General features: G+C 39.5%; 2 protein-coding genes across 3 annotated transcripts; both read left to right on the forward strand.

Annotated features, from left to right (window-relative positions):
* Positions 1-4,890: 4,890 nt before the first annotated feature.
* LOC144425141 (uncharacterized) lies at positions 4,891-10,462 on the forward strand. Its single transcript, XM_078114516.1, has 2 exons — positions 4,891-5,750; positions 6,700-10,462. The coding sequence occupies exons 1-2, from the start codon at positions 5,438-5,440 to the stop codon at positions 8,202-8,204; spliced, it is 1,818 nt and encodes a 605-aa protein (XP_077970642.1). The 5' UTR covers positions 4,891-5,437; the 3' UTR covers positions 8,205-10,462.
* Positions 10,463-16,262: 5,800 nt separating this feature from the next.
* Positions 16,263-23,406, forward strand: LOC144425253 (uncharacterized). 2 transcript variants are annotated; one of them, XM_078114800.1, is made up of 2 exons: positions 16,263-18,041; positions 19,779-23,406. In XM_078114800.1, the coding sequence occupies exons 1-2, from the start codon at positions 17,834-17,836 to the stop codon at positions 21,281-21,283; spliced, it is 1,713 nt and encodes a 570-aa protein (XP_077970926.1). In that variant the 5' UTR covers positions 16,263-17,833; the 3' UTR covers positions 21,284-23,406. The 2 variants fall into 2 exon arrangements, with proteins under 2 accessions (XP_077970926.1, XP_077970925.1); XM_078114799.1 differs by having other exon boundaries at positions 16,269-18,830.
* Positions 23,407-23,988: the final 582 nt, after the last annotated feature.

Consider the following 23,988-nt stretch of genomic DNA (forward strand, 5'->3'; position numbering starts at 1 on the left):
GCAAAATATTTTGCGTTATCGATGCTAAACTGGAATGTGATAACCGCCTTGAATTACATGTTTTTACTTGTGCACTTTCACTTGTTGCATTCCCAGATATGCAAATTTTTAGAATAATATGTATCTGCATGCTAACCCATTTGGTCCCGAACCTTTTTATGATCTGCATAATTGTATGCAATACAAATACAGAAAGTGAATGAATTAGATAGCATAACTCAGAATAGCACCTTTCACCATGAAACAGTAATTTCAAATATCCCAAATTGAAAAAAAAGAAGAAACCAGACAAGATATGATATATATATAATGAACGAACAAGAGTGGATGTGTTGATGGAATTGGTACTGAGCCGGTTTTATATTTTATACCTCATTTGATTGGGTTGGGTGGCAACATACTCCAATGACCCAAAAAGTTCGCATCGTCGCCACTCAGTAATATACCGAAGGTATTTGTGTCTTGATTATATATATAAATTTTGTTTTATTGGTTTGGCGAATGAATGGCCAAAATTTTAATTGGAACCTATGTGACTCGCGTGTGTTCCCATTTTTGCTTTCTTGTACGTGGCATCGTGGAAATTCCAGGTATTCGATTGAATTTCTCTGCCGAGCTTTGTGAATGTTGCCATATGATAAGTGCGGAAAAACTTTCTGCAATGGTTGCGCTTCTGGCAACAAACGCTGCCAAAAATATCATTGTTTTGTTATTTTAGCCTTTCTGATGTCACGAAAAACCATTATTTTGTTAATCTTCTGGCTTAGTTTCTATTTTTGTGGAAATAAAATTAAACTCTTGCTATATTGTTTGTGTGTGACTTATAATCCGAGCGTAAATAACACTCGTACTTGAAATCTTCACGAGCATGCCAAATACTTACAACTGTTCTCTCTCTATATATGTATATATGTAGAGCGGATAAAAAGTCAGGAACCTATAACCGATATTCGATTTGGGGAAAGATACCGAAGAAATTGTATAAAAAAAATGCGTCAGTTTTTTTTCCCGCGAAGTAGATGTCTGATAAAAGCTCTTGCTTTCGTGAATTTGCGTCCATGGAATGCCCCAATAATGTTGTTGTCATGTATCTTTCAGTTGCCAACAATATATTTAATAGTTGAAGCGATATCGCCAGGTAATAGTACAAAATCCGTCTTGTTGTATGTACAATTGCCAAAAACGAGGAAATCGAAGATGTGTCGTAATTCACTTTATTTAGCGGTTATCACGTTTGTGACGCTTTCCGAATTCGAGGAACAAGTGCTGGATAAAGCGTATATATGCGTTCTTTACTCCATCACCATTGTATTGCTGGAAAACATCGAGCTTCGATCTCAAAACTACTTTTGGTGCGAGTAGACAAGCACAAATTTGTTCAAAAGTTACGCTATTCGGTGACGCGACGTTGCATAGCGTTTCGAGCGCGTCCGCTCTTGGACTCGCGAGGTCCTTAAACATAGAGCGTCTGGTGGCGACGAGTTACATTTTAATCGACATAACCTGGTCAGAACAATCGTATCGCAACATGTCTACTGCCGCAAAGAAAACCGTTCAGAAGCGGGCGCCTGCAGCGCATCCATCCTACAAGGAAATGGCAATGGCCGCCGTGAAAGCTACTCACACTAAAAATGGATCCTCGCGAGCCGCCATAAAGAAATACGTCGAAGCAAATTACAGCGTGAAATCAGATCAGGCGAAAATCCACCTTAAGAGGGCCCTCAAAAGTCTGGTCGACGAAGGCGCGCTTAAAACGGATTTGCCAAAAGCACCCAGAAGCTACAGACTTACCAAAAAGGAACCGCCAAAGAAAAATAAGACTGCGTCGGCACAGAAGAAAAAGCCAGCAGCCAAGAAGCCGAAGACTGCACCCGTGAAGAAGGCAGCCGCAAAGAAGCCCAAGGCTAAGAAAACCGCTACGGGAACCAAAAAGGCCACCGTAAAAAAGGTTGCGAAGAAGCCCGCCGCAAAGAAGGCGACAAAAAAGACTCCCAAAAAGTCGGCCCCCAAAAAGAAGACTGTGAAAAAGACCGCCGCCAAAAAGAAGTAGTCAGACATAGGTGGGATCGCCAGAGATATAAAACGGCTCTTTTTAGAGCCACCCGAACATATCATACACAAAGAGTTCGTCACTCGAAACCTCTGATCTTTTACGAGATTCAATTGACTAACTACACGCCCTCGATCCCTCTGCCACGTGCATTAACAAAATGGCGGGAAATATATTTCGCGCGGACCGATTAACGAACGAACAATAAATGAGTCAAAGGGCGGGAAAAATGTGAGCGGACGCTCTCGAAGCGATAGCAAAGCGTAAAATTGCGCCGGTCCACGATAAAGAAATGTGAGCGGACGCTCTCGAAGCGATAGCAAGCAAGGCGTCAAAATGCCTCTAGTCCACGAGCAAGAAAACGCGCGTTACGAAAGAGCGGGAAATGTGGGGCGGACGCTCTCGAAGCGATAGCAAGCAAGGCGTAAAATTGTCCACGAGCAAGTCGACAAAAGTAGGCGATATATATCTAAATATAATGGTCAAGTGTGAAACTTCAAAATTAATGAAACAACCCCAGTTCTGACAATGGCATGGGTGGCTCTAAAAAGAGCCGTTGTTGAAACGTTCGTTGGATGAGCTATCTAACCGCCGAACCCGTAGAGAGTTCGTCCTTGTCTTTTCAGAGCGTACACGACGTCCAAGGCTGTAACAGTCTTTCTCTTGGCATGCTCGGTGTATGTCACGGCGTCACGGATAACATTTTCCAAGAATACTTTGAGAACTCCTCTAGTTTCCTCGTAGATGAGTCCCGATATACGTTTGACACCTCCTCTGCGTGCCAAACGTCTGATTGCGGGCTTTGTGATTCCCTGGATGTTGTCACGCAACACTTTGCGATGACGCTTTGCTCCCCCCTTTCCCAAACCTTTTCCTCCTTTACCTCGTCCAGACATTGTTTACGAGTTGCGTTTTTTGACAATGATAATTGCCAAACGCGCTATCGAGCTATAACCTCTCGCGGGGCGGCCGTCGTCGAAAAGGAGAGAAAAAATGGCGCGCAAAAGATGTCTAGCCAATTAGAAGACGTTACCCGGTCGGTACATATAGTCGCTTGAGGCTCGAGCTCTAAATCAGTTACGCGAGAGTATCTATCTGTTGAACGAAAAAAAATGGCCAGAACCAAGCAGACCGCACGAAAGAGCACTCAGTTTTAGTGACTTTCCAGATTGAGTCTATCGCCACCTCGTGTAACAAAAAATGGACGCCAAGGCAGACACTTCAGCCACCCCTCAGAGATCATACTCAAATGTAGTTGTCCAAAATAGAAATGATGGACCAGACAGAAGCTGCGACATAAGCTTTAAATTTCAAAGCGTCATAACCAAAGAGGAATTGAAAATTTTTCTTCAGGAAATTACAGTGACAAGGGAAGATTTAGACGGCTATGTCATCTACCCGAACGGAGCAGTTGATATCAGCTGTATTAATAGGCTCAAAGCAATTCAAACTGACCGAAAAATATGGGAATTAAAAAGCAAGGGCAAGAGATTGCCCGCGCATAGGCTCTATGTCTCAGATAAAATACCGGTATACTTAAATTACGTTCCAGTTAAAATGAAAAATGAAGTTATTCAAGAATATTTTGAAAGAAATCATGGGATCGTTACATCGGTGAACTACATACTTGATGATGGGATTAAAACCGGAACCAGGAGAGTAATAATAAATAAAAAGGATATGCAACAAAACCCCACCAAAAGTTATATCAGAATTCAAAACTGCACAATATATGTAAAACATCATGGAATTACACATACATGCTTCCATTGCGGTGAGGCGGGCCATCAAAGATCAACGTGCCCGACCCGAAGACAGCAAATTGCGAAAACGCCCAAAGACACAGAGCTAAACGCAACCAACCCTGAAACGGCAACAACGCCTTATAAGGAAGCAACATCAGGCCGCCAGACACCACCCGAGAATAACCAAAACAACACTAATCAGAGCGACAGTTCACACAATCAAGAAACTAGCCTAGACATAAACAAAACCAAACCAAAACAAACCGAAACTACAACGAGCAGCCAAGAAAGAAGTAGTTACGAAGATTCGATTGAAATTAATGTCACAGATGACAATATAAACGACCTAAAAAGAGAAAGGGAGTCGACAGGAAGCACCGCAGAGCTACAAGGTCGTGGTAGAAAGTACGCAAGCGTAACTGAGCCCACACACATCCTAATGTGCCCCAGGTGCGCGGAAACGATCGCCCTGGTAAGCGACCAACGAGATGCTTATTGTGTGAACTGCGACACGGATTTCCACCTCCTGCAATCCTGCTGTGCCCCAAAAACCCTGGTAATGCCCGAAAAAGATCAAATGGCATTCTGGGAGGAGACGGAATGCCCTCAATGTAGCAAAGAGGCAGTCCCAGTAAAGTGTTGCTACTCCCTAATTGCCAAAACGGACATAAAGTCACATAAACGGGCTTGTCCCCGCTGCAAAGAGCCATATCCGAAACCAATATATAAGACGAACTAGGCCTCTTTAATTTACTAACCAAAATGGATAAATTGAAAAACCTCAAAATATTTTCAATTAAATCAAACGGCCTATACAGGAAACCCATTCGACAATGCAAGACCTTCATCGAAAAAATGCCCCCCCCCAAAAAACTATATCCCCCCCCTCCCCACCACCCTCACCCCCCCCCCCCCCCCACCCTATCCCGAATAACCCTCTTTCTTTTCAGCTAAATTATGGAGCAAATAATTAGAATAACTACATTAAACATAAACGGAATAAGCACAAAAAACCGTGGATTATACATATACAACTTTTTGGAAAAGATCAATAGTGACATCATATTTCTACAGGAAACGCATACCTCGATAAAAGAAGAAATTAAATGGCAAGGCAAATGGAAAGGGCTATCAATCTGGAACTCGCTTAATTCAAAATCATCAGGTACGGCAATACTATTTAATTCCAAATTGAAGGATGTAGAATTATCCGACACTTACATGGGCTCAAACGGGCGCATTATCGCAACAAAAACCAAAATAAAAGGACAATTCATAAACTTAATTAATATATATGGATATGTCAAATCCGGGCATGAAAATAAAAAACGGATAGGACTTTTCGAATCCCTGCCAAATCTGATAAAAAACAATCTGACTGTAGTATTGGGAGGTGACTTCAACGTGGTAGAAAATCCAAATTTAGACAGGACACCCGTACAACAGTACAACCCGAGTAAACCAGTAGCTGAAGCTCTAATTTCTGCCACAAAAAAAGTTAAATTTAACTGATTCCTTTCGAAAATTATTTCCAACTAAAAGAGACTATACCCATATTTATCTTAACGGAGGCTCACGATTAGACCGAATTTATGTATCACTAGACATACCAGTAACTAAAGTAACTCAAATACCCTGCCTGATGACCGACCACGAGGCTGTTCAAACGGAAATAAAACTTAACAAATCTGATTTAATTGGCCGCGGCACATGGAAAAATAACTCATCAATATACAATAACATGGAGTTTTCGACCTGTTTCAAACAAAAATGGATTAAATGGATTACTCTTAAAGAACTGTACGCAACCACTCACTTAGAATGGTGGATCCTGATAAAATCCAAGATAAAAAACACCCTAATGGAACACGCAAAGGAAAAACGTAGAAAAGAAAAAATCAAGGAAAAAGACCTAAGGCACCAATTGGAGGTAATTAGGAAACGGATTACAAAAGGTGAGAAAATTTTTCAATTATATCTGCGTGTAAAGAAAAGAATATTGAAAAATAACCAAACAAGCCTGGAAACCATAAAAATGGAATCAAGACTTGAAGAATTCGAAATAAATAACGGTAACTCAAAATATTTTTTGCAAGAAATTCGGGAACGAAGTGTAAAATCAAGAATCGAAAAATTAGTAGATAAACAAGGCCAAATTAGAGAAAAGGAATCAGAAAAACAAGAAATTGTATACCAATATTATAAAAAAATTATTCTCAAAAGATGTCTCGGTCCACCAAAATATTATGCAAAATTTTCTACAGAAATTTGCGTCTTGTCCACCATGGGACGCCTGTGAAGTGAGCAACTTCATAACAGAAGATGAGCTCAAAAAGGCAGTCTTTGATATGAAGAGAAATAAGACTCCCGGAATAGATGGCATTAGCATCGAATTTTATCAAATATTTTGGAACACTATTAAGTTTGAACTCACTACTATAATAAACGAACTATTTACAACCCCCAGAATACCCCAAATCTTATCGAAAGGAATAATTAATATAATACATAAAAAAGGGCCCAAAGAAAACATAGACAATTACAGACCAATCACCTTATTAAACGTGGACTTCAAAATCTTGAACAAAGTACTGGCAAATAGAATCAAATTAATACTTCCAAAAATAACCCATCGACAGCAATTCCTTAACCCGCCAAATAAAATAGCTGATCTCAACCTGATTCTGAGAGAAATTACAAACCAGATGAAAAGATCAAGAACGGGAGCAATAATATCAATCGATTTTAAAAAGGCCTTCGACTCAATAGACCACGAATACCTAATTGAAGTCTTGACGGCTAAATGTTTTGATAATACGTTCATATCTTATATAAAAAGGGTATATAAATCAGCTAACGCAGTAATCCTTGTTAATGGAAATTTAACACATGATTTTTCTTTAGAAAGAGGCGTCAGACAAGGAGACAATCTATCGATGATACTATTTACAATTGCGATTGACCCTCTACTGCAGCAAATAACAAAAGACACGGACATAGTACCAATAAAACTCAAAGCGACAGCGCAAGAATTCAAAACACCATCTTATGCTGACGACCTGACGCTCACAGTAAAAACGGAATATTCCATATACAAAGCGATCCAGACAATTGAAAATTTTGGAAGGATATCAGGTCTACAAATAAACCCTCAAAAAACTCAAGGCATACAATTCGGAAAGATGAAAAAAATCCCCGAAATTATATGGAAACAATCCATAAACATACTTGGCCACCAGCATGGATATATTAACGCGAAAGACCAATGGATAAACGAAATAAAACTACTGCGGCAAACCACCTTAAAATATCAACCTCGACGCCTAACAATGGAACAAAAAAGGATAATAGTAAACAGTAAAATGCTGCCAATATTCTTGTACAAAAGCACTCTCCGACATATGACAAAAACGGTAAAGTCGGAAATAAAGAAGCAAATAATGAAATTCTGCTTTGAAGGCAAAGAAAATATTGACTACGAACTCCTAGTGCGCCAAAAGAACAATGGTGGTTATAATATAATAGATATTCCAACATTCGTTGATATCATGTACATAGCAACAGTACTGAAATACTGCAGAAATCCAGAAGACCATCAATGTCACCCAATCAACAAAACGATAAATTTCCAATTGGGATACCAACTGAAAAAATTCGCCGACATAAAGCTAACATTAAATCGACCACATACATGGAATCCGGAACAACATTGGGCAATAGTAGTGCAAATTATAAAGGAAAACAGTATGACAAAACAAGAAATACAGACCTGCTCAAATAAGGAAATATATCAACGAATAGTTAAAAACAGAAACAAATGGAAAACAACATATTTCGCCAATCACAATTGGAATAATATACACAGCAATATATTAGATGAAAACGACAGAACCCTAAATTGGAAGATTGCCCACAAGATCTTACCATCCAACAATAAACCAAGGATATACTTCACCAGTAAATCAAAGAGATGTACATTTTGTAAATCTGAGATTGAAACAGAAATGCACTTATTCACGAAATGCAAAATCACGTGTAAAATATCGTCTGAAGCCCTTAATATCTGGGCAAGAGAATATAGTCAAGGCCGGATAAAGCCGACAGAGGCAGTGATGATACACCTAAAATTTCACGATAACATAGAGACAAACATTCCGGCCAAAACAACTTTAATCTACCTCACAACAGCTATTAAAAGGAGCATCTGGACTGAAAGAAATAAAATAATCCAAACGAAACAACCGCCGTCAATTAAAACAATGTTAGCAAAAATAACTGCTGGAATAAACTACAAAACCAAATTGATGAGTTATGCAAAAAGATCTGAGCACAACAAAGAGCTCTTAACTCTAAGACAAATAGCCAACAATATGGTTGAAAAATATCAAAATGATGTGGGAATAACGTGAAATCCCTGTAGTAACTTTATTCGCCTATTCGTAACTATAAAATTTAAGTTAACCTTACGCATTGGCGACATTGCAAAAGCCACCGCTCATGTCAAAACCCAATTGTAACTATGTCTTTCGACTTTAATTTACGTATTTACGTATTTCTCCTTTTAAATCACTTAAACGCCGCATAACCCTATTTCGGAAATAACCCCCATAGACAAGATTTACGCTGTATTAAACTGAAATATCCCAACTAATTGCCTTATTCAAAATGCTAGCGATTATAATACATGCACATATATAGAACCCCATGCAGTTCTGACTGAAGCACCCCACACTTCATCCATCAAGCATGTCATGTTAATTGTGATATATTGCCTTTATAAGGCATGTTATGTTTTAATGTATCTAGTGTAAATTTTATTTTTGTTTTCTGTATGGATAGATGTAGAAAATTGTGCTATATTACTTTTGCTTATGGTAAATCCAACCTACCTCGCCCAATATGCCAAACCACCACAAATGGTAGTTTAGGACATTATGGATAGTATATAATGGAACCTACCCTAATACTAATATGAATATCACATGATAGTATAAAGGCCCATGTGTCTGTAGGATTAAGATACAAATGCCCAATAAGCCACCTATACGAATACATCTACTAATGTTGTAACATAACAGTAAGTTATGAATGATTCCCGTTATATATACTAAATATGAATCTTATACACCATGAGTGAAATAGTGTTCTTAATAACTTACTAATATTGTAATATACTATACGCTATAAATTATTCTCCTTGATTATACTTACCTGGCACCATCCTCTCTCCCCAACACTCGTATAAGATGAATCTTATACAACATAAGTGAAATAGTGTTCCTAATAACTTACTAATATCGTAATATACTATACGCTATAAATCATTCTCCTTGATTATACTTACCTGGCACCATCCTCTCTATCCAACACCGGTATGATAGTTCACTATATTAAGTATACTGAGCAGCTAAATATGGAGGTCCCCAACAGTGTACTATATTAAGTATGCTGAGTAACTAAATATGGAGATTATAAGATCCCCAACAAGCATATAAAGAAACCACTTATACGAAACCAGCTATGAATCCCTTAAACGTTGCACAACCCTATTAGTTCACTATATTAAGTATACTGAGCAGCTAAATATGGAGGTCCCCAACAGTGTACTATATTAAGTATGCTGAGTAACTAAATATGGAGATTATAAGATCCCCAACAAGCATATAAAGAAACCACTTATACGAAACCAGCTATGAATCCCTTAAACGTTGCACAACCCTATTACGGAAATAGCCCACGTAGACGCAACCCTGCCGACTTTAACTGAACTATCGCCGCCTTTATCCCAAAATTGTGACACATTGCGCTTGTAATGCATGCACATGTATAGAAACCCATAAAGTTTTGATTGAAGCACCCTGCCAAGCACGTTATGTTTTAAGATAGATAGGGTTAACTTCTCTTGCGTGAATAGATGTATATAAATATGCTATATTACTTTTCTTAGGCATATTATGTGTAAAATTTTTTAGTGTTATTTTTTGTTGTGTATGTAGATTAAAAATTGTGCTATATTACCTTTGTTAGGCAAATTCAACTTACCTGATCCGATATGCTCAGCCACCCCAAGTGGTAGTTTAGGCCATTTTGGATAGTATATAATGGAACCCATCCTGCTAATAGTATAAATATCAGATAATAGTATAAAGGCCTATGCTACTAATATTGTAATATAACAATAAGTTAATGACCCCCGTTAGCTATAGTAAATATGAGTTATATACCATAAGTGAAATAAGGTTCCAAATAAGTCACTGACATCGTAATATAACATAAGCAATAAATAATTCCCTCTAGTTGATTCCATCGGTCAACTAAATGATCCCACTTAATAAGTAAAAATACCGACCCCGCTACAACCTATCTGACCCAATCCTCTCGAACACTATATAGTAGTTGAAATACCGACCCCGCTCCAATATACCTGGCACCCATCTTCGCAAACACCGTATGGTAGTTGGAAAGTACGAACCCAGCTTCCACTTACCTGGCACCATCCATTCCCCAAATACTTGAACATTGAGCAATAAATACGTGTTAAAATCCAAGGCAGACCCGTAGTGTTGTCCCACTAGGGTTATCTGACTAATTGCACTCTAACGTAGAGCACGATGGTCAATATTATTTTTTTTGTTCAATATTTGATTTAACTGTGCCTGTATATGCATTATCGAAATAAAATAAAAATCAAGCAGACCGCACGAAAGAGCACCGGGGGTAAGGCTCCCCGCAAGCAGCTTGCCACAAAGGCTGCGAGAAAGAGCGCACCTGCGACCGGCGGCGTCAAGAAGCCTCACCGATACAGGCCAGGCACAGTCGCTTTGAGAGAAATTCGCCGATACCAAAAATCGACCGAGTTGCTCATACGTAAGCTTCCTTTCCAGAGATTGGTTCGGGAAATTGCTCAGGACTTCAAAACGGACTTGCGCTTCCAAAGCAGCTCCGTAATGGCGCTGCAAGAGGCGAGCGAAGCTTACTTGGTCGGTCTCTTCGAAGACACTAACCTGTGCGCAATCCACGCAAAGCGTGTCACCATCATGCCCAAGGACATTCAACTGGCACGACGCATCAGAGGCGAACGTGCTTAGGCGTCACCGACTAATTACCAAACGGCTCTTTTCAGAGCCACCACATTATTGAACTAATTTGAGTTAAGACGAAGATATGAGTCGTTGCCTCGAAACTGCGACGCATCAGGGGCGTGTTGCTGACAGCGGTTCTTTTTAGAGCCACCACGTTTTTTTGGAAGTTTGAGTTTGTACTCGCGCTAATACCAACAGATAATAATAGTGAGTTTGCGTTTCCAATACTGGCTACTGTGTCGACTCGAAATTACTTCTTCTTTACACAAGAAACGCCGCCGTTCGCGACGTCTTTCTCCCGGAAGACTGTGAAACGCGTACCGGTCTCAAAAGTCCCGATGTCTGTCGTATGCGAACATACTTCGTTCGCATAGGGGTGAAAATTTGCGACGCATTATTTATATTATATAACTCTCGTACAATATAGTGTGGGTGGTCCTGATAAGGACCGTTTTTTGTTTCGTTAGCCGCGAAAACGACTTACTTGGAGCTGGTGTATTTGGTGACGGCTTTTGTTCCCTCGGAAACAGCGTGTTTCGCGAGTTCGCCTGGCAGAAGCAAACGGACAGCAGTCTGGATTTCCCTACTGCTGATGGTTGAGCGTTTGTTGTAGTGTGCCAATCGAGACGATTCGCTGGCAATTCTTTCGAATACATCGTTGACGAACGAGTTCATGATGCTCATTGCCTTGCTGGAAATTCCAGTGTCGGGGTGTACCTGCTTCAGTACTTTGTAAATGTAGATGCTGAAGCTTTCTTTTCTCTTCGCTCTGCGCTTCTTTTTGTCGCCCTTCGGCGTCTGTTTCTTGCTTGACATTTTCTTGCTACCTTTAGTGGCCGGCATGTTGCTTTTTTGTCGGAATGAGGTGATCGAGTCTCACAAAATTATATATACAAGCGCGTATGTAAATGAGGCTGCGAGAGAGTCGCGTTTCGAGAAGAAGATCGATGTTAGTTTGTTTTTTGTTCACCGCTGAACCGTTGTCGAGGTATAAATATCGCTTTGAGCGCGATCTCTCGTCATTCAATACCGTACGCACAAAAAACGAAAGACATGTCTGGAAGAGGTAAAGGCGGCAAATCGAAGGCGAAGTCTAAGACCCGGTCGTCCCGCGCTGGGCTGCAATTTCCAGTCGGCAGAGTACACCGACTGCTCCGCAAAGGAAACTACGCACAGCGTGTTGGAGCAGGGGCACCCGTGTACCTCGCTGCAGTTCTGGAATATTTGAGCGCTGAAGTTCTCGAGTTGGCAGGCAATGCTGCCCGTGACAACAAGAAAAGCAGGATCATTCCTCGCCATCTGCAATTGGCTATTAGGAACGACGAAGAACTGAACAAGCTACTGGGCGGAGTCACAATCGCCCAAGGTGGTGTGTTACCCAACATCCAGGCCGTGCTTTTGCCAAAAAAGACGTCGAAGAGTTCTTAAGTCGGATCGCCACATTAAATCACATAAACGGCACTTTTCAGTGCCACCAACTCAAACACTGTCGAGTTTAATGTTTTGTCACAGCCCTGTCGAACATATTAGGTTGGTTCGCGCATCTATCCATCTGCCTTTGTGTGTGACGGTCGGCAGTTGGTTCGTGAACCGTATGCGATCTTATCACTTTTATATTTCACGATAGTATTATGTAGAGAATTATGAAATTAACAGAAGAGTACACGTCCATTCAATTCTGCGAGTCGGATCATTCAGGCTTTACAAGAATTTGAAAGCCGGGTCGACAAAATTCTACTTGGAGGCGTAACAGCTCTCATGTTCATGGTATCGCAAAGCACGCAAACTCAAGAGATTTTATTTTGAAGTCTTAGATATTTGATTGGTGGGCTGCCAAAAATATTATTCATCAGCAAACTTGAACCCATTTCTGCTATCGGGATGGTCAAAGTCGAGTTATTTATCTACTTTCCTTCCAAAACATCAGATCCTCAACGGGTTTTCGGCCCGAACCCCGTTTCTAGTGTAAAGCAATGACGTGGCAAATTGTACCTCGGCTTTTTGTAAAACTCTTCGCCGATGATACATATAAAAAAAACTCAATACCTTCTGATGTACTTACTCAACTTTTCCAGCAAAGATATACGTAATTTCCAAAATACCAGAGAAAGAATGAAATCCTACAAATTACCGACAAATCCAGAAAAATTCTCACACTATGATATTTAATTATCACCGTGATAACAAAAACAAATATTCACCCACCATCAATTTAACAATGAATGGTCCCAAATTGAAGAAGATTTATGACTTTGCAAAATATTTTGCGTTATCGATACTAAACTGGAATGTGATAACCGCCTTGAATTACATGTTTTTACTTGTGCACTTTCACTTGTTGCATTCCCAGATATGCAAATTTTTAGAATAATATGTATCTGCATGCTAACCCATTTGGTCCCGAACCTTTCTATGATCTGCATAATTGTATGCAATACAAATACAGAAAGTGAATGAATTAGATAGCATAACTCAGAATAGCACCTTTCACCATGAAACAGTAATTTCAAATATCCCAAATTGAAAAAAAAGAAGAAACCAGACAAGATATGATATATATATAATGAACGAACAAGAGTGGATGTGTTGATGGAATTGGTACTGAGCCGGTTTTATATTTTATACCTCATTTGATTGGGTTGGGTGGCAACATACTCCAATGACCCAAAAAGTTCGCATCGTCGCCACTCAGTAATATACCGAAGGTATTTGTGTCTTGATTATATATATAAATTTTGTTTTATTGGTTTGGCGAATGAATGGCCAAAATTTTAATTGGAACCTATGTGACTCGCGTGTGTTCCCATTTTTGCTTTCTTGTACGTGGCATCGTGGAAATTCCAGGTATTCGATTGAATTTCTCTGCCGAGCTTTGTGAATGTTGCCATATGATAAAGTGCGGAAAAACTTTCTGCAATGGTTGCGCTTCTGGCAACAAACGCTGCCAAAAATATCATTGTTTTGTTATTTTAGCCTTTCTGATGTCACGAAAAACCATTATTTTGTTAATCTTCTGGCTTAGTTTCTATTTTTGTGGAAATAAAATTAAACTCTTGCTATATTGTTTGTGTGTGACTTATAATCCGAGCGTAAATAACACTCGTACTTGAAATCTTCACGAGCATGCCAAATACTTACAACTGTTCTCTCTCTATATATGTATATATGTAGAGCGGATAAAAAGTCAGGAACCTATAACCGATATTCGATTTGGGGAAAGATACCGAAGAAATTGTATAAAAAAAATGCGTCAGTTTTTTTTCCCGCGAAGTAGATGTCTGATAAAAGCTCTTGCTTTCGTGAATTTGCGTCCATGGAATGCCCCAATAATGTTGTTGTCATGTATCTTTCAGTTGCCAACAATATATTTAATAGTTGAAGCGATATCGCCAGGTAATAGTACAAAATCCGTCTTGTTGTATGTACAATTGCCAAAAACGAGGAAATCGAAGATGTGTCGTAATTCACTTTATTTAGCGGTTATCACGTTTGTGACGCTTTCCGAATTCGAGGAACAAGTGCTGGATAAAGCGTATATATGCGTTCTTTACTCCATCACCATTGTATTGCTGGAAAACATCGAGCTTCGATCTCAAAACTACTTTTGGTGCGAGTAGACAAGCACAAATTTGTTCAAAAGTTACGCTATTCGGTGACGCGACGTTGCATAGCGTTTCGAGCGCGTCCGCTCTTGGACTCGCGAGGTCCTTAAACATAGAGCGTCTGGTGGCGACGAGTTACATTTTAATCGACATAACCTGGTCAGAACAATCGTATCGCAACATGTCTACTGCCGCAAAGAAAACCGTTCAGAAGCGGGCGCCTGCAGCGCATCCATCCTACAAGGAAATGGCAATGGCCGCCGTGAAAGCTACTCACACTAAAAATGGATCCTCGCGAGCCGCCATAAAGAAATACGTCGAAGCAAATTACAGCGTGAAATCAGATCAGGCGAAAATCCACCTTAAGAGGGCCCTCAAAAGTCTGGTCGACGAAGGCGCGCTTAAAACGGATTTGCCAAAAGCACCCAGAAGCTACAGACTTACCAAAAAGGAACCGCCAAAGAAAAATAAGACTGCGTCGGCACAGAAGAAAAAGCCAGCAGCCAAGAAGCCGAAGACTGCACCCGTGAAGAAGGCAGCCGCAAAGAAGCCCAAGGCTAAGAAAACCGCTACGGGAACCAAAAAGGCCACCGTAAAAAAGGTTGCGAAGAAGCCCGCCGCAAAGAAGGCGACAAAAAAGACTCCCAAAAAGTCGGCCCCCAAAAAGAAGACTGTGAAAAAGACCGCCGCCAAAAAGAAGTAGTCAGACATAGGTGGGATCGCCAGAGATATAAAACGGCTCTTTTTAGAGCCACCCGAACATATCATACACAAAGAGTTCGTCACTCGAAACCTCTGATCTTTTACGAGATTCAATTGACTAACTACACGCCCTCGATCCCTCTGCCACGTGCATTAACAAAATGGCGGGAAATATATTTCGCGCGGACCGATTAACGAACGAACAATAAATGAGTCAAAGGGCGGGAAAAATGTGAGCGGACGCTCTCGAAGCGATAGCAAAGCGTAAAATTGCGCCGGTCCACGATAAAGAAATGTGAGCGGACGCTCTCGAAGCGATAGCAAGCAAGGCGTCAAAATGCCTCTAGTCCACGAGCAAGAAAACGCGCGTTACGAAAGAGCGGGAAATGTGGGGCGGACGCTCTCGAAGCGATAGCAAGCAAGGCGTAAAATTGTCCACGAGCAAGTCGACAAAAGTAGGCGATATATATCTAAATATAATGGTCAAGTGTGAAACTTCAAAATTAATGAAACAACCCCAGTTCTGACAATGGCATGGGTGGCTCTAAAAAGAGCCGTTGTTGAAACGTTCGTTGGATGAGCTATCTAACCGCCGAACCCGTAGAGAGTTCGTCCTTGTCTTTTCAGAGCGTACACGACGTCCAAGGCTGTAACAGTCTTTCTCTTGGCATGCTCGGTGTATGTCACGGCGTCACGGATAACATTTTCCAAGAATACTTTGAGAACTCCTCTAGTTTCCTCGTAGATGAGTCCCGATATACGTTTGACACCTCCTCTGCGTGCCAAACGTCTGATTGCGGGCTTTGTGATTCCCTGGATGTTGTCACGCAACACTTTGCGATGACGCTTTGCTCCCCCCTTTCCCAAACCTTTTCCTCCTTTACCTCGTCCAGACATTGTTTACGAGTTGCGTTTTTTGACAATGATAATTGCCAAACGCGCTATCGAGCTATAACCTCTCGCGGGGCGGCCGTCGTCGAAAAGGAGAGAAAAAATGGCGCGCAAAAGATGTCTAGCCAATTAGAAGACGTTACCCGGTCGGTACATATAGTCGCTTGAGGCTCGAGCTCTAAATCAGTTACGCGAGAGTATCTATCGTTGAACAAAAAAAATGGCCAGAACCAAGCAGACCGCACGAAAGAGCACTCAGTTTTAGTGACTTTCCAGATTGAGTCTATCGCCACCCCGTGTAACGAAAAATGGACGCCAAGGCAGACACTTCAGCCACCCCGCAGAGATCATACTCAAATGTAGTTGTCCAAAATAGAAATGATGGACCAGACAGAAGCTGCGACATAAGCTTTAAATTTCAAAGCGTCATAACCAAAGAGGAATTGAAAATTTTTCTTCAGGAAATTACAGTGACAAGGGAAGATTTAGACGGCTATGTCATCTACCCGAACGGAGCAGTTGATATCAGCTGTATTAATAGGCTCAAAGCAATTCAAACTGACCGAAAAATATGGGAATTAAAAAGCAAGGGCAAGAGATTGCCCGCGCATAGGCTCTATGTCTCAGATAAAATACCGGTATACTTAAATTACGTTCCAGTTAAAATGAAAAATGAAGTTATTCAAGAATATTTTGAAAGAAATCATGGGATCGTTACATCGGTGAACTACATACTTGATGATGGGATTAAAACCGGAACCAGGAGAGTAATAATAAATAAAAAGGATATGCAACAAAACCCCACCAAAAGTTATATCAGAATTCAAAACTGCACAATATATGTAAAACATCATGGAATTACACATACATGCTTCCATTGCGGTGAGGCGGGCCATCAAAGATCAACGTGCCCGACCCGAAGACAGCAAATTGCGAAAACGCCCAAAGACACAGAGCTAAACGCAACCAACCCTGAAACGGCAACAACGCCTTATAAGGAAGCAACATCAGGCCGCCAGACACCACCCGAGAATAACCAAAACAACACTAATCAGAGCGACAGTTCACACAATCAAGAAACTAGCCTAGACATAAACAAAACCAAACCAAAACAAACCGAAACTACAACGAGCAGCCAAGAAAGAAGTAGTTACGAAGATTCAATTGAAATTAATGTCACAGATGACAATATAAACGACCTAAAAAGAGAAAGGGAGTCGACAGGAAGTACCGCAGAGCTACAAGGTCGTGGTAGAAAGTACGCAAGCGTAACTGAGCCCACACACATCCTAATGTGCCCCAGGTGCGCGGAAACGATCGCCCTGGTAAGCGACCAACGAGATGCTTATTGTGTGAACTGCGACACGGATTTCCACCTCCTGCAATCCTGCTGTGCCCCAAAAACCCTGGTAATGCCCGAAAAAGATCAAATGGCATTCTGGGAGGAGACGGAATGCCCTCAATGTAGCAAAGAGGCAGTCCCAGTAAAGTGTTGCTACTCCCTAATTGCCAAAACGGACATAAAGTCACATAAACGGGCTTGTCCCCGCTGCAAAGAGCCATATCCGAAACCAATATATAAGACAAACTAGGCCTCTTTAATTTACTAACCAAAATGGATAAATTGAAAAACCTCAAAATATTTTCAATTAAATCAAACGGCCTATACAGGAAACCCATTCGACAATGCAAGACCTTCATTGAAAAAATGCCCCCCCCCCCACCCTATCCCGAATAACCTTCTTTCTTTTCAGCTAAATTATGGAGCAAATAATTAGAATAACTACATTAAACATAAACGGAATAAGCACAAAAAACCGTGGATTATACATATACAACTTTTTGGAAAAGATCAATAGTGACATCATATTTCTACAGGAAACGCATACCTCGATAAAAGAAGAAATTAAATGGCAAAGCAAATGGAAAGGGCTATCAATCTGGAACTCGCTTAATTCAAAATCATCAGGTACGGCAATACTATTTAATCCCAAATTGAAGGATGTAGAATTATCCGACACTTACATGGGCTCAAACGGGCGCATTATCGCAACAAAAACCAAAATAAAAGGACAATTTATAAACTTAATTAATATATATGGATATGTCAAATCCGGGCATGAAAATAAAAAACGGATAGGACTTTTCGAATCCCTGCCAAATCTGATAAAAAACAATCTGACTGTAGTATTGGGAGGTGACTTCAACGTGGTAGAAAATCCAAATTTAGACAGGACACCCGTACAACAGTACAACCCGAGTAAACCAGTAGCTGAAGCTCTAATTTCTGCCACAAAAAAGTTAAATTTAACTGATTCCTTTCGAAAATTATTTCCAACTAAAAGAGACTATACCCATATTTATCTTAACGGAGGCTCACGATTAGACCGAATTTATGTATCACTAGACATACCAGTAACTAAAGTAACTCAAATACCCTGCCTGATGACCGACCACGAGGCTGTTCAAACGGAAATAAAACTTAACAAATCTGATTTAATTGGCCGCGGCACATGGAAAAATAACTCATCAATATACAATAACATGGAGTTTTCGACCTGTTTCAAACAAAAATGGATTAAATGGATTACTCTTAAAGAACTATACGCAACCACTCACTTAGAATGGTGGATCCTGATAAAATCCAAGATAAAAAACACCCTAATGGAACACGCAAAGGAAAAACGTAGAAAAGAAAAAATCAAGGAAAAAGACCTAAGGCACCAATTGGAGGTAATTAGGAAACGGATTACAAAAGGTGAGAAAATTTTTCAATTATATCTGCGTGTAAAGAAAAGAATATTGAAAAATAACCAAACAAGCCTGGAAACCATAAAAATGGAATCAAGACTTGAAGAATTCGAAATAAATAACGGTAACTCAAAATATTTTTTGCAAGAAATTCGGGAACGAAGTGTAAAATCAAGAATCGAAAAATTAGTAGATAAACAAGGCCAAATTAGAGAAAAGGAATCAGAAAAACAAGAAATTGTATACCAATATTATAAAAAACTATTCTCAAAAGATGTCTCGGTCCACCAAAATATTATGCAAAATTTTCTACAGAAATTTGCGTCTTGTCCACCATGGGACGCCTGTGAAGTGAGCAACTTCATAACAGAAGATGAGCTCAAAAAGGCAGTCTTTGATATGAAGAGAAATAAGACTCCCGGAATAGATGGCATTAGCATCGAATTTTATCAAATATTTTGGAACACTATTAAGTTTGAACTCAGTACTATAATAAACGAACTATTTACAACCCCCAGAATACCCCAAATCTTATCGAAAGGAATAATTAATATAATACATAAAAAAGGGCCCAAAGAAAACATAGACAATTACAGACCAATCACCTTATTAAACGTGGACTTCAAAATCTTGAACAAAGTACTGGCAAATAGAATCAAATTAATACTTCCAAAAATAACCCATCGACATCAATTCCTTAACCCGCCAAATAAAATAGCTGATCTCAACCTGATTCTGAGAGAAATTACAAACCAGATGAAAAGATCCAGAACGGGAGCAATAATATCAATCGATTTTAAAAAGGCCTTCGACTCAATAGACCACGAATACCTAATTGAAGTCTTGACGGCTAAATGTTTTGATAATACGTTTATATCTTATATAAAAAGGGTATATAAATCAGCTAACGCAGTAATCCTTGTTAATGGAAATTTAACACATGATTTTTCTTTAGAAAGAGGCGTCAGACAAGGAGACAATCTATCGATGATACTATTTACAATTGCGATTGACCCTCTACTGCAGCAAATAACAAAAGACACGGACATAGTACCAATAAAACTCAAAGCGACAGCGCAAGAATTCAAAACACCATCTTATGCTGACGACCTGACGCTCACAGTAAAAACGGAATACTCCATATACAAAGCGATCCAGACAATTGAAAATTTTGGAAGGATATCAGGTCTACAAATAAACCCTCAAAAAACTCAAGGCATACAATTCGGAAAGATGAAAAAAATCCCCGAAATTATATGGAAACAATCCATAAACATACTTGGCCACCAGCATGGATATATTAACGCGAAAGACCAATGGATAAACGAAATAAAACTACTGCGGCAAACCACCTTAAAATATCAACCTCGACGCCTAACAATGGAACAAAAAAGGATAATAGTAAACAGTAAAATGCTGCCAATATTCTTGTACAAAAGCACTCTCCGACATATGACAAAAACGGTAAAGTCGGAAATAAAGAAACAAATAATGAAATTCTGCTTTGAAGGCAAAGAAAATATTGACTACGAACTCCTAGTGCGCCAAAAGAACAATGGTGGTTATAATATAATAGATATTCCAACATTCGTTGATATCATGTACATAGCAACAGTACTGAAATACTGCAGAAATCCAGAAGACCATCAATGTCACCCAATCAACAAAACGATAAATTTCCAATTGGGATACCAACTGAAAAAATTCGCCGACATAAAGCTAACATTAAATCGACCACATACATGGAATCCGGAACAACATTGGGCAATAGTAGTGCAAATTATAAAGGAAAACAGTATGACAAAACAAGAAATACAGACCTGCTCAAATAAGGAAATATATCAACGAATAGTTAACAACAGAAACAAATGGAAAACAACATATTTCGCCAATCACAATTGGAATAATATACACAGCAATATATTAGATGAAAACGACAGAACCCTAAATTGGAAGATTGCCCACAAGATCTTACCATCCAACAATAAACCAAGGATATACTTCACCAGTAAATCAAAGAGATGTACATTTTGTAAATCTGAGATTGAAACAGAAATGCACCTATTCACGAAATGCAAAATCACGTGTAAAATATCGTCTGAAGCCCTTAATATCTGGGCAAGAGAATTTAGTCAAGGCCGGATAAAGCCGACAGAGGCAGTGATGATACACTTAAAATTTCACGATAACATAGAGACAAACATTCCGGCCAAAACAACTTTAATCTACCTCACAACAGCTATTAAAAGGAGCATCTGGACTGAAAGAAATAAAATAATCCAAACGAAACAACCGCCGTCAATTAAAACAATGTTAGCAAAAATAACTGCTGGAATAAACTACAAAATCAAATTGATGAATTATGCAAAAAGCTCTGAGCACAACAAAGAGCTCCTAACTCTAAGACAAATAGCCAACAATATGGTTGAAAAATATCAAAATGATGTGGGAATAACGTGAAATCCCTGTAGTAACTTTATTCGCCTATTCGTAACTATAAAATTTAAGTTAACCTTACGCATTGGCGACATTGAAAAAGCCACCGCTCATGTCAAAACCCAATTGTAACTATGTCTTTCGACTTTAATTTACGTATTTACGTATTTCTCTTTTTAAATCACTTAAACGCCGCATAACCCTATTTCGGAAATAACCCCCATAGACAAGATTTACGCTGTATTAAACTGAAATATCCCAACTAATTGCCTTATTCAAAATGCTAGCGATTATAATACATGCACATATATAGAACCCCATGCAGTTCTGACTGAAGCACCCCACACTTCATCCATCAAGCATGTCATGTTAATTGTGATATATTGCCTTTATAAGGCATGTTATGTTTTAATGTATCTAGTGTAAATTTTATTTTTGTTTTCTGTATGGATAGATGTAGAAAATTGTGCTATATCACTTTTGCTTATGGTAAATCCAACCTACCTCGCCCAATATGCCAAACCACCACAAATGGTAGTTTAGGACATTATGGATAGTATATAATGGAACCTACCCTAATACTAATATGAATATCACATGATTGAATAAAGGCCAATGTGTCTGTAGGATTATGATACAAATGCCCAATAAGCCACCTATACGAATACAGCTACTAATGTTGTAACATAACAGTAAGTTATGAATGATTCCCGTTATATATACTAAATATGAATCTTATACACCATGAGTGAAATAGTGTTCTTAATAACTTACTAATATTGTAATATACTATACGCTATAAATTATTCGCCTTGATTATACTTACCTGGCACCATCCTCTCTCCCCAACACTCGTATAAGATGAATCTTATGTTCTTATACAACATAAGTGAAATAGTGTTCCTAATAACTTACTAATATCGTAATATACTATACGCTATAAATCATTCTCCTTGATTATACTTACCTGGCACCATCCTCTCTATCCAACACCGGTATGATAGTTCACTATATTAAGTATACTGAGCAGCTAAATATGGAGGTCCCCAACAGTGTACTATATTAAGTATGCTGAGTAACTAAATATGGAGATTATAAGATCCCCAACAAGCATATAAAGAAACCACTTATACGAAACCAGCTATGAATCCCTTAAACGTTGCACAACCCTATTACGGAAATAGCCCACGTAGACGCAACCTAAGCCGACTTTAACTGAACTATCCCCGCCTTTATTCCAAAATTGTGATACATTGCGCTTGTAATGCATGCACATGTATAGAAACCCATAAAGTTTTGATTGAAGCACCCTGCCAAGCACGTTATGTTTTAAGATAGATAGGGTTAACTTCTTTTGCGTGTATAGATGTATATAAATATGCTATATTACTTTTCTTAGGCATATTATGTGTAAAATTTTTTAGTGTTATTTTTTGTTGTGTATGTAGATTCAAAAATTGTGCTATATTACCTTTGTTAGGCAAATTCAACTTACCTGATCCGATATTCTCAGCCACCCCAAGTGGTAGTTTAGGCCATTTTGGATAGTATATAATGGAACCCATCCTGCTAATAGTATAAATATCAGATAATAGTATAAAGGCCTATGCTACTAATATTGTAATATAACAATAAGTTAATGACCCCCGTTAGCTATAGTAAATATGAGTTATATACCATAAGTAAAATAAGGTTCCAAATAAGTCACTGACATCGTAATATACCATAAGCAATAAATAATTCCCTCTAGTTGATTCCATCGGTCAACTAAATGATCCCACTTAATAAGTAAAAATACCGACCCCGCTACAACCTATCTGACCCAATCCTCTCGAACACTATATAGTAGTTGAAATACCGACCCCGCTCCAATATACCTGGCACCCATCTTCGCAACCACCGTATGGTAGTTGGAAAGTACGAACCCAGCTTCCACTTACCTGGCACCATCCATTCCCCTAATACTTGAACATTGAGCAATAAATACGTGTTAAAATCCAAGGCAGACCCGTAGTGTTGTCCCACTAGGGTTATCTGACTAATTGCACTCTAACGTAGAGCACGATGGTCAATATTATTTTTTGTTCAATATTTGATTTAACTGTGCCTGTATATGCATTATCGAAATAAAATAAAAATCAAGCAGACCGCACGAAAGAGCACCGGGGGTAAGGCTCCCCGCAAGCAGCTTGCCACAAAGGCTGCGAGAAAGAGCGCACCTGCGACCGGCGGCGTCAAGAAGCCTCACCGATACAGGCCAGGCACAGTCGCTTTGAGAGAAATTCGCCGATACCAAAAATCGACCGAGTTGCTCATACGTAAGCTTCCTTTCCAGAGATTGGTTCGGGAAATTGCTCAGGACTTCAAAACGGACTTGCGCTTCCAAAGCAGCTCCGTAATGGCGCTGCAAGAGGCGAGCGAAGCTTACTTGGTCGGTCTCTTCGAAGACACTAACCTGTGCGCAATCCACGCAAAGCGTGTCACCATCATGCCCAAGGACATTCAACTGGCACGACGCATCAGAGGCGAACGTGCTTAGGCGTCACCGACTAATTACCAAACGGCTCTTTTCAGAGCCACCACATTATTGAACTAATTTGAGTTAAGACGAAGATATGAGTCGTTGCCTCGAAACTGCGACGCATCAGGGGCGTGTTGCTGACAGCGGTTCTTTTTAGAGCCACCACGTTTTTTTGGAAGTTTGAGTTTGTACTCGCGCTAATACCAAC

The sequence above is a fragment of the Styela clava genome, chromosome 7 (genome assembly GCF_964204865.1).
Source record: "Styela clava chromosome 7, kaStyClav1.hap1.2, whole genome shotgun sequence".
Lineage (NCBI taxonomy): Eukaryota > Metazoa > Chordata > Ascidiacea > Stolidobranchia > Styelidae > Styela > Styela clava.

What these genes read in the sequence shown, in the direction of transcription:
- LOC144425253 (XM_078114799.1), top strand. Translation starts at nt 17,834, where the DNA reads ATGGAGCAAATAATTAGAATAACTACATTAAACATAAACGGAATAAGC. An exon ending in TAGGAAACGGATTACAAAAG is followed by an intron (nt 18,831 to 19,778) that starts GTGAGAAAATTT and finishes ATTTTTCTTTAG; the next exon opens with AAAGAGGCGTCAGACAAGGA.
- LOC144425141 (XM_078114516.1), top strand. Translation starts at nt 5,438, where the DNA reads ATGACCGACCACGAGGCTGTTCAAACGGAAATAAAACTTAACAAATCT. An exon ending in TAGGAAACGGATTACAAAAG is followed by an intron (nt 5,751 to 6,699) that starts GTGAGAAAATTT and finishes ATTTTTCTTTAG; the next exon opens with AAAGAGGCGTCAGACAAGGA.